The 11,582-nt window shown below is 39.5% G+C and overlaps 1 protein-coding gene across 1 annotated transcript; it reads right to left on the reverse strand.

Annotated features, from left to right (window-relative positions):
• Positions 1-6,229: 6,229 nt before the first annotated feature.
• On the reverse strand, positions 6,230-7,441 carry LOC123769470 (dentin sialophosphoprotein-like). The gene has a single exon (XM_045760588.2). The coding sequence runs from the start codon at positions 7,439-7,441 to the stop codon at positions 6,230-6,232; it is 1,212 nt and encodes a 403-aa protein (XP_045616544.2).
• Positions 7,442-11,582: the final 4,141 nt, after the last annotated feature.

The raw sequence follows: 11,582 nt of genomic DNA on the forward strand, positions 1-11,582 counted from the left end.
ATCGTCATACTAGATGGGATAACATACGGTGATCTGGGTCAACCCGATAACCGCATAAATCTGCTAGCTTTATCAACCCGATAACCGTATTTATCCCAAAACCGTATGAAGCCGGTGACCGAGTCAACCAGATGACTAAGTCAACCCTGAAAGGTTGCAGGCAATGAGTCACAATAACGTGGCTGAAGTATGTTGACCAGACCACACACTAGAAGGTGATGGGACGACGACGTTTCCGTCCGTCCTGGACCATTCTCAAGTCGAATCAGGTTGTGCCATTCAAGTGCTGGATCATCGTGGTGCTTGGGTAGACCTGGATGTGGTTGAGTTTTTGTTTCACATAAATGATAATATTTTTTTGTAACTTAGTCAAGCTCACCACTATGTCGTTTCAACACGAAGAATTAGTATGTAGTCACGTGGCTTGTGTGAAAAGCTATGTGATACTTAAATCCCCTTCTCACAGGATAGTCATTCGGAGCCATATCCAAATCCTCCTAGAATGATGCCTCCAGTAGGGGAATTAATCGAGTGTTTAAAATACTTATCCTTTAAGGGAATATGAAGATGACGAAACGGAATTGTGTTATGTTAAACAAATACTACTGTGGAGCGCATCGAACCCGGGCCCTATGAAATGTGACTCCAGAGCTCTGTGCACTCGCCTGCGAGGACCAGTGTGTGTGTGTGTGTGTGTGTGTGTGTGTGTGTGTGTGTGTGTGTGTGTGTGTGTGTGTGTGTGTGTGTGTGTATGTGTGTGTGTGTGTGTGTGTGTGTGTGTGTGCGCGCGCGCTCGTGTGCGCGCTGTAATTCTGTAATGTCGAGAGTCGAATTTATTGTGAAACTATTAAATTTGTTGGGGCTCCGCCTAATTTTTCGTCCCCGTGGATTCGCAACTTGAACGTCAACAGCAAAACAAGACTAACAAACAAATAACTGCTAAATTATATTACTTGAAATTTATTTTTGGGGAATCTTTTAGTACATGTAAATGTAAAATGTATTCAAAATCTAATTATCCTAGGAATAAATGTATAAAGAGAGAGAGAGAGAGAGAGAGAGAGAGAGAGAGAGAGAGAGAGAGAGAGAGAGAGAGAGTATTCCTACCCACTCTCATACTTATGGGATAATTAGCCCTAAATGTTTCACGCAGAATAGCAAAAAAATTTGGAATATAAAAATATTTTATTTGGTTCGGTTATTTGAATTAATTCATAATAGCATGTATCCTATAAATTATTCATGATCCGAGTGAAGATACAGGGTTTTAATATAGCCAAATGAGATGAAAGACATAGAAATTCAATTACATTATTATTATTTAGTTATATTTTTGGAACGAGGTAATGCAATCAAGAATTATTAGACTAAAATGCAAAGCTAGCACATGAAGCGAATAATCGTTCAGAGAAATGTGTAGAACAAAGCGAGATACAGAGTACACTTGCACTTATGTGTATATGTCTGTATTTACCAGAGAGTACACACCCCTTATTATATTTCCAGACTCTCTTGTTTATCATATATAATCATAAAACCATAAATGAAGGAACATCAATTTTTGTCTAACTCAAAACTCACTGTTCTTACCAAAAGAAATAATACAAAAATAAAAATTTCATCAGATCCCACTGAGTAACCACGCACTCCACGTTTAGTAACCATGTTACTAAATCAAAACGGCATTTATAAATTTTGTCGGCGCCTATAAGTATGTCTCGATCATGTCTGCTCTGCCTCTCTTCTTATCACATAAACTGAGAGCCCTTTCTCTCAGCCTTTCATATCCCCAACTTTTTTTTTTTCTACACAGGTGGACAATAGAATAGACGACTTCTGTCTCATGTTAGCAGAAGTCAGAAGTTTTCCTTCCCACAGCTCAGTGCCATTAGCAACAGTGCCAACACGACCCGCTAATCCGCTAAAAAATTACCGCTTTGGGAAGAGGTGCGAACTGCTAAAGAATTGGTACCCAAATAAACGTTCCTACTCAGGGCACTACCCAACACTCAGGGGGGTCTGACGGCTGAGTGGACAGCGCTCGGTATTTGTAGTCCTATTGTTCTGGGTTCGATCCCCGGTGGAGGCGAAAACAAATGGGCAGAATTTCATTCATTCTGATGCATCTGTTCATCGAACAGTAAATAGGTACCTTGGAGTTAGACAGCTGCTTCCTAGGGATGTGTAACAAATAGGAGGCCTAGTCGAGGACCGGGCCGAGGGGACGCTAATCCCCGAAATCCTCTCAAGATAACCTTAAGAAGATAACACCTAAATCTCTTGCGAGGCGCTGGGTCAGTGTTGTAATTGCTATGCAATTTTTTCCATGTAGAGATTCCTGCAGACATTAAATCAATAGTGAAATTAATTTCGTAAGAGAGAGACATGTCTTAACACATGGACAAGACAATACAGCTAAGGCATTGCTCAATGCTTGTCCCCGTTCGATCCCCAACTGTCCAAGTGACTGTGCACCGTTCTCTCATCCGTTCTATCTGCTTCCTTGTCCTCATATCCCTTCCAAGTGTTACATAGACGCACTGGCTTGATGTTTTCCACTGATACTTATCTTCCCGACTTCAGGTGGGTCATTTTATTTACCTGTGTGGGAAACAGTATGTATCCTTGGACAGATTCTTCCAGAACGGCCTTTAGCTGCATGCGTAAAAACGTGTGCGCACGCATGCAAGCAATTGCGTGTGTTTAATTATAAATAATTAACAAATTTCTAACTGCAAAATAAAAGAATGTTTTTATTGTTTGTTGATTCAAAGTAAAAAAAAAAAAAAACGAGCAGCCCAGTGGCATCTCTAAACTTTTTCTTTAAAAAACTGCTCAGTAATGCTCAACTTCTAACAAAAGTAGTGTTTTAAAATGGCCAAACTTCTTAGTTTGAAACAGAAGCATGCTCAAGCCGCGGAGTCATCTCCTACTTCTACGATGCTTGAGGCGATCTCAACCAGGAATTTACGGAAATAAAACTTCCGGGATCACATTACATTTTACTTATCGAGGACTGGCCGTGCAGAGTCTTAGGTGCATTTTTGTTCTGGTTTGATAATGTGTTTTAATTCTACGGGTCCGCCTGTATTTACCTGTCAAGCTATTCAATGTATATTTGTGAACCTGTTATTTGCATTTTCTGCGGTCAAGGTTTGATAGATACCCCGTTGATGCTGCTTGAATTCAAGATAAATACAAATGCCACAATTTATCTCACCGGACGAGTTATTTCGAACATAAAAAGAGCTGTCAAATTACTTTGAGATATTCATTAATCAATCCGGTTTGTTTTGTTTCAAATTTGACTTGTAATGGTAATGATATTGTATGTTAATGCTACACCATTCGCAATCATGTGCAATAGAGTACATACTTAAAAATATGGGTGGCAGAAGTAAATCTCACGAAATCAGAGACATATGACAACATTTTCTGTGAATACTCTTTATTTCCATCTCCGTGGTACAATCGCACCAAAGGCGGTACCCATCTATATATATAGACATGCTTTTAAACAACAAGTTTGAAGTATAGAACTTTAGACAATCACATCCACCAGGGGACTCGAACACTGGTAATCAAGATTGCAGGTACGCACTTGTATCCACTACACCATACTTCAGAGCCCTAAGGAGGTGGGAATTCCAGGGTATTTAACCAACTAGATATCCCATCCTCTCCAGGCAATGAGACAGTGAGGGATCTCTCGCGTTTTTCATCAAGCCCTGTTATTTGGGAGAACTCGGTGCCCATGCTTAATGCACAAACTTGCTTTTAAACCACAAGTTTGAAGTATAGAACTTTAGACACTCACACTCACCAGGGGACTCGAACACAGGCCATCAAGATGGCAGGTACGCACTTGTATCTGGTTGGGATATCTGGTTGGTTAAATACCCCGGAATTCCCACCCATTTAGGGCTCTGTCATATTATATAATATGACAATGTGACACTGTTACATTGTCACTGTCACAGTAAAGATAACACTAAAGGTTTTGGGCAGAATTTAACTTTTTATTAAGAGGTATTTGTTGAAATCATTAAAATGATGCAAATTGTCGCAGAAATGAAGATAATTATACAAATTCATATATTATTATAATCACAATGTTTTTATTATAATATGTGGTAAAATTATTACTACTTATGGTAATGTTGTGAACATGTAAATTTTTTATTTAATGTTATTCAGTGTTATTCGACTTGTTCATTACCATTTTTTTTTTTTACATTTTATAAGTTATTGTCTATTTTCATGATTATATTGCTTCTTGTCCTAAGCAGCAGTAAAATCTTTTGTTCTATCTTACTAAGAAAACATTATTTTTTTTATAAGAAATCTGTTCCTCCTTTTTTTTCCTCTTGAGCTTTGTTATATCTCAGATTTAATTGCTCTCTCTCTCTCTGGCAACAAACACTCCAACATTAATTAGTGAGCAACTCTTCACTTGCCCTCCAATTTCTTCATGGGGAAAATTTATTAATATTGTTGATAAATCAGCAAATACTCAGTCGTTAAAAATGACAAACTTTCTCTCTTTTACAAAATTACACATTTTTGTCTACGTCATAAATATTTTTATCTTTTATTTTACTTACACGTTATTTTTGCTTATTTCAAAATATTATTCCGCCCACTTTGTAAATCTGGTTTTATCAAAGAATTATGTAACTGATTTTTATAACACACACACCTAGAAATAACAATCAAATTGTCAGTTTTAAATTAATTGCACAGCTTGTTAGTCTCGGATTATATTAAAAAATATCACACGAGCCTTGCGTGCTTTAATTGTATGTATGTGGCTGTTTTGTATCTTACAAATCCACTTATTGCACGCTTCCTGTTGGAAGTGATCAGTGTCACTGAGCATTGAGATGTGAATGTGTTATATGATTAAGCAATCTTGTTGAGTTTGGGACTGAATGTTGTGTAATCAAACAAGTTTGCTTTCTCAACATTGAGTCCCTAAATCAGTTTACTGGGTCGAGCTCAAGCTTCTGGACACGGCTTCACAGAAGCCAGTTCTTTTGAATGGACATTCCGCTCAAAATCCATTCTCCTAATCTGATCAGGAACCTACGAACCCAAAATGACAAAGTTAGAAGTCATCTTATAACTGTCATATTTTGTTAATGTGCTTCACGGGTGTCACAATTTGAGGTTAGATATAACTCGCCGATTCTATAAGCTGGATCAGTTTAAATCTGAAATATATCTTGGAGGGGGACCTTACTTCTCCAGCTCATCTGTTTTTATAATCTGCATTTGATAGAGTTAATGTCTAATAACCACTATTTGCATATGTGAAAGATATGTACGTCTTCTTGCAATCTCCTGAATTAATTTTACGCTCTATTTTCAAGCTTTGTATCGCTCGCAAATAAGGGAATTAATGTTCCTATTTTCTCTCCCAACTTTTCCCCTTGTTTCCTGCCTAATGGGCGTTCTCTTAAATATTCCACCGCTTCTCCAGTTACGTTACCTTTATACTGAAGTTTACAAAAGATCTTAAGGAATTGATTTCAATAAAATTCCTTCTATCATGTAATAGACAGATCTTGGGAATTTAAAATTAAGGACATCTTCCTCGTAAACAACAATAACTGCAATAATAAAACAAATAATGAAAATCCTGAAAGTTTTAAATACAAATAATAAAGCAAAGTGAAAACAAAAATAATGAAAATATTAAAAATTATGGATATTAAGTTAATAACATAGCAATATATTTTAACCTGCCTGGGGAAAATGAGTTAATTAACACCGGACGATATTCTTATGAATATAATGTCTTCCATTCCAACCCTCACCTTCAGGTCATCCGTGTCTCAGGCAGCAAGAAAAGGAACACTACTTAAAATGTTTCTCAATATAAGTTAAGTATTATTAGGTGTCGGTTGTAACATAGCCATATCCTGCTGTGATCGTAAGAGACAACACTATATTATCGTGTCATAAGAGTTTGGACCGTATCGACAAGTGAGGGATTCCTCTCTCTGGCCTCCGAAGACGGCAAACGCTTTCTTAGCCGAACATCAAGGCAAATCTCACAAGATAAAAGCATTTGCATAGTTTAAAGCAAGTTTGTAAAGTTTTGAAGATCTAGCCTGTCAAGTTTTACAGGATAAACTTAAGGTAACTTTTATTCTGAGAATAATGGGTGCTGCTGCTTCTCTGAGAGCCGACCTTTGGCTTCCTGAAGACAAGTGTGTCGTTGTCATTAGCTGTGAGTGGTGTCATTCTTGTGAGTGGTGTCATTCTTGTGAGTGGTGCCATTCTTGTGAGTGGTGTCATTCTTGTGAGTGGTGCCATTCTTGTGAGTGGTGTCATTCTTGTGAGTGGTGTCATTCTTGTGAGTGGTGTCATTCTTGTGAGTGGTGTCATTCTTGTGAGTGGTGTCATTCTTGTGAGTGGTGTCATTCTTGTGAGTGGTGTCATTCTTGTGAGTGGTGTCATTCTTGTGTGTGGTGTCATTCTTGTGTGTGGTGTCATTCTTGTGAGTGGTGTCATTCTTGTGTGTGGTGTCATTCTTGTGAGTGGTGTCATTCTTGTGAGTGGTGTCATTCTTGTGAGTGGTGTCATTCTTGTGAGTGGTGTCATTCTTGTGAGTGGTGTCATTCTTGTGAGTGGTGCCATTCTTGTGAGTGGTGTTATTCTTGTGAGTGGTGCCATTCTTGTGAGTGGTGTCATTCTTGTGAGTGGTGCCATTCTTGTGAGTGGTGTCATTCTTGTGAGTGGTGTCATTCTTGTGAGTGGTGTCATTCTTGTGAGTGGTGTCATTCTTGTGAGTGGTGTCATTCTTGTGAGTGGTGTCATTCTTGTGAGTGGTGCCATTCTTGTGAGTGGTGCCATTCTTGTGAGTGGTGTCATTCTTGTGAGTGGTGTCATTCTTGTGAGTGGTGTCATTCTTGTGAGTGGTGTCATTCTTGTGAGTGGTGCCATTCTTGTGAGTGGTGCCATTCTTGTGAGTGGTGCCATTCTTGTGAGTGGTGCCATTCTTGTGAGTGGTGCCATTCTTGTGAGTGGTGCCATTCTTGTGAGTGGTGCCATTCTTGTGAGTGGTGCCATTCTTGTGAGTGGTGCCATTCTTGTGAGTGGTGCCATTCTTGTGAGTGGTGTCATTCTTGTGAGTGGTGTCATTCTTGTGAGTGGTGCCATTCTTGTGAGTGGTGTCATTCTTGTGAGTGGTGTCATTCTTGTGAGTGGTGTCATTCTTGTGAGTGGTGTCATTCTTGTGAGTGGTGCCATTCCTGTGACTGGTGCCATTCCTTTGAGTGGTGCCATTCCTGTGACTGGTGTCATTCCTGTGACTGGTGTCATTCTTGTGAGTGGTGTCATTCCTGTTACTGGTGTCATTCTTGTGAGTGGTGTCATTCCTGTTACTGGTGTCATTCCTGTTACTGGTGTCATTCTTATGACTGGTGTCATTCATCTTCCCAGAGTTGTCTCTATAATGCAATTACCTGAAGACGACAGACTGAACAAAAATAAACGAGCCTATTAACGTAATTTGAATAACTTGTGGTAATAAAGCTGGTATTAGAAGTAAAGTTATAACATTGACAAACGGTTCACGTAAACCCAGTATAAGCCTACCTGGGCTAGTTAGGCCTAGCCTCCCCTCCTGGCCGATCCATAAGGTGTTCTGAGGGAAGAAGTCCCCCCCCCCCCTCACATGGTAAAGCCCCTGATATACAGCTTACTGTATAGGCCTACGAGTGTTTATGCACCACCCGTAGAATCAGGTGAATAAAAATAGGCCTACGAATATATATTGCGCGCTGACAAACACGTGGCGATGTATATAGTTCCTGTATGAACATAGGCTTTGAGTATATAGGAAAATTTAATTATCAGACAGCTAAGAATAGGTCTATTGATATATATTTCACGATAAGAATTGGATATTAAAGCAAAACCACTAATTTTGTTTAAGCTTTAGGGAAATCTGTTTCTAAATAAATATACAGATCGACCAGGAAGAAAAATATAGTGGAATCAGAATAGTACAAAAATAAGCTGTAAACGTAAAAAATAAAAAAAAATAGAGACAGTTATATAAAATGAAGACGTTTCGATCCATCCTTGACCCTTTTGTTACCACGTTTCGGTCAATCTTGGACCTTTATGTGACGAGGTTTTGGTCCATCATGGACCCTTAATGGTTACGACTTGATAAGGATCCAAGATGGACCGAAACGTCTTCTCTTGCTTGTCAGATGATGTTTGGTTGTTAGTTCTCATCCACTTTATAGCAAGTTATTCTTTGCATGAATATATCCATCCATTCTTATTCCCAGGAGAGCACAGGTACCCCGGAACCACCCACCACACCCACACGACCCCACCCTACTCACCTCTGCAACCCCTCCCCCTGCTACACCCACCCCCACTCATCTTCCCTCCCATCATCTTGCAACACGCACCCCCTGCTCCCCACTCTCCTGCAACACCCACTCCTGCTCCCCACACCCCCTGCAACACCCACCCCTGCTCCCCACAACCCAGAATCACTCAAACCACTTTCTCAACCCCATTTTCCAATGGGGTTGAAATATTTGCACAAATTTAACCGAGTACATATTCACATACGTAACAGTATTCTGAGTGAGAGACAACGAGAACTAGAGAGAGCACGAGAGAGAGAGAGAGAGAGAGAGAGAGAGAGAGAGAGAGAGAGAGAGAGAGAGAGAGAGAGACAGACAGACAGACAGAGAGAGCATATGAGAATAGAGAATGAGCGCGATCGAGAGAGAACAATAGAAGGAGAGAACGATAGAGAGATAGAAACAAATTCTGGAGATGAGAAGGTGTGTGTGGGTGGTAAGAAAACAATCCTCAAATCCCCACCTACTTTCTTCTCCTACACCTCCTTCTCCTCCTATTTTTCCTTCTCTTCCTTCCCTGCATCTCCACACAAACTCCTCGCATCTGTCCACCCTATAGCGAGGTACCTCGTCTCTCCGGCCTCGAGTGAAGTGAAATAAAGTTAAGCTTTCATTTGAAGGTCCTTTGACGTGATTTAACCAAATGAAACTCTCACAATAGGTTGTAACTTCAAACAAGCTTTGATGTATTAAGAGACATAAGGCAAGAAAAACAGAACTTTCTTGCATACAAAATTCATGAATTTGATTTCAGCTTTTCAGAAGACAAGTCATCACTCCAGACATCTTGCTTTGTTTTCTGTTTGCTTTGTTTAATTTTTCATTGTCTTAGTAATATTTATTAGAATGTGTATAAAACAAGACTTGAGATAATAAACTCAAACACATTTTCATATTATAAATTATATTATAATATATATATATATATATATATATATATATATATATATATATATATATATATATATATATATATATGTGTGTGTGTGTGTGTGTGTGTGTGTGTGTGTGTGTGTGTGTGTGTGTGTGTAATGTTTAACCAACATCTATGCTGACTTCAGTCCTGCACAAGCAGGAGGTGCTGCCAATCACCGGGAAGCAGCCAAGTCACGTAAATACAGAGACCTTGATCACCACTACAATTTTGTCCCCATTGCCTCAGAGACACTTGGTGCCTGGGGTAAAAGTGCTGCTAGTGTTTTGAAGGAGCTGGGTTTCAAGCTATTTGAAACATATTTCTTGAAACATATAAATTGAAATATATAGTAATAATACATATTTCTGTCTTTTATCATTTATAATAATAGATTTATTAAAGCCTGGAACCTAATATGCACGAAAGCATAGTTAGGTTACTTAACAACACATAAGAAATTGTAGTGGTGATCAAGGTCTCTGTATTTACGTGACTTGGCTGCTTCCCGGTGATTGGCAGCACCTCCTGCTTGTGCAGGACTGAAGTCAGCATAGATGTTGGCTAAAGATTACACACACACACATATATATATATATATATATATATATATATATATATATATATATATATATATATATATATATATATATAAAATATTATATATATTATATGACACAGATTAAGCAAGAAAGAGAGGGCTGGGCGGACTGCATTTTCTTGGATTGTCGGAAAGCCTTTGACACAGTACCGCATAAGAGGCTGGTACATAAGCTGGAGAGACAGGCAGGTGTAGCTGGTAAGGTGCTCCAGTGGATAAGGGAGTATCTAAGCAATAGGAAGCAGAGAGTTACGGTGAGGGGTGAGACCTCCGATTGGCGTGAAGTCACCAGTGGAGTCCCACAGGGCTCTGTACTCGGTCCTATCTTGTTTCTGATATATGTAAATGATCTCCCGGAGGGTATCGATTCATTTCTCTCAATGTTTGCGGACGATGCTAAAATTATGAGAAGGATTAAAACAGAAGAGGACTGTTTGAGGCTTCAAGAAGACCTAGACAAGCTGAAGGAATGGTCGAACAAATGGTTGTTAGAGTTTAACCCAACCAAATGTAATGTAATGAAGATAGGTGTAGGGAGCAGGAGGCCAGATACAAGGTATCATCTGGGAGAGGAAATTCTTCAGGAGTCAGAGAAGGAAAAAGACTTGGGGGTTGATATCACGCCAGACCTGTCTCCTGCAGCACATATCAAGCGGATAACATCAGCGGCATATGCCAGGCTGGCCAACATACGAACGGCATTCAGAAATTTGTGTAAAGAATCATTCAGAACTTTGTATACCACATATGTCAGGCCAATCCTGGAGTATGCAGCCCCAGCATGGAGTCCATATCTAGTCAAGGATAAGACTAAACTGGAAAAGGTTCAAAGGTTTGCCACCAGACTAGTACCCGAGCTGAGAGGTATGAGCTACGAGGAGAGACTACGGGAATTAAACCTCACTTCGCTGGAAGACAGAAGAGTTAGAGGGGACATGATCACCACATTCAAGATTCTGAAGGGGATTGATAGGGTAGATAAAGACAGTCTATTTAACACAAGGGGAACACGCACAAGGGGACACAGGTGGAAACTGAGTGCCCAAATGAGCCACAGAGATATTAGAAAGAACTTTTTTAGTGTCAGAGTGGTTGACAAATGGAATGCATTAGGGGGTGATGTGGTGGAGGCTGACTCCATACACAGTTTCAAGTGTAGATATGACAGAGCCCGATAGGCTCAGGAATCTGTACACCTGTTGATTGACGGTTGAGAGGCGGGACCAAAGAGCCAGAGCTCATCCCCCGCAAACACAACTAGGTGAGTACAACTAGGTGAGTACACACACACACACACACACACACACACACACACACACACACACACACACACACACACACACACAAGAATAACTGAGGGAAAACAATGAAAATTTCAAGTCCTTAAACTGCTAGACTATAAGGCAATCCCAAGTTCATTTTAAGCCTAAATGACAATCAAGAAAACAGTGTGTTGCAATTGAACTATACAACTAAAAATCCACTATATAATTATACAACTAAAAATCCACTATATAATTATACAACTAAAAAATCCATAGAGCTTATACTCGATCCTACAAACTATGTTAGGTAAGAATATCTGAGTTCACAAATCCCACTAAACGCCTCTCCACCATCTCAAATGTATAGAAAAATCCACTTGCACTAAGAGCTTACTGGAGAACCTCAG

Source organism: Procambarus clarkii, chromosome 86 (genome assembly GCF_040958095.1).
Source record: "Procambarus clarkii isolate CNS0578487 chromosome 86, FALCON_Pclarkii_2.0, whole genome shotgun sequence".
Taxonomy (NCBI): domain Eukaryota; kingdom Metazoa; phylum Arthropoda; class Malacostraca; order Decapoda; family Cambaridae; genus Procambarus; species Procambarus clarkii.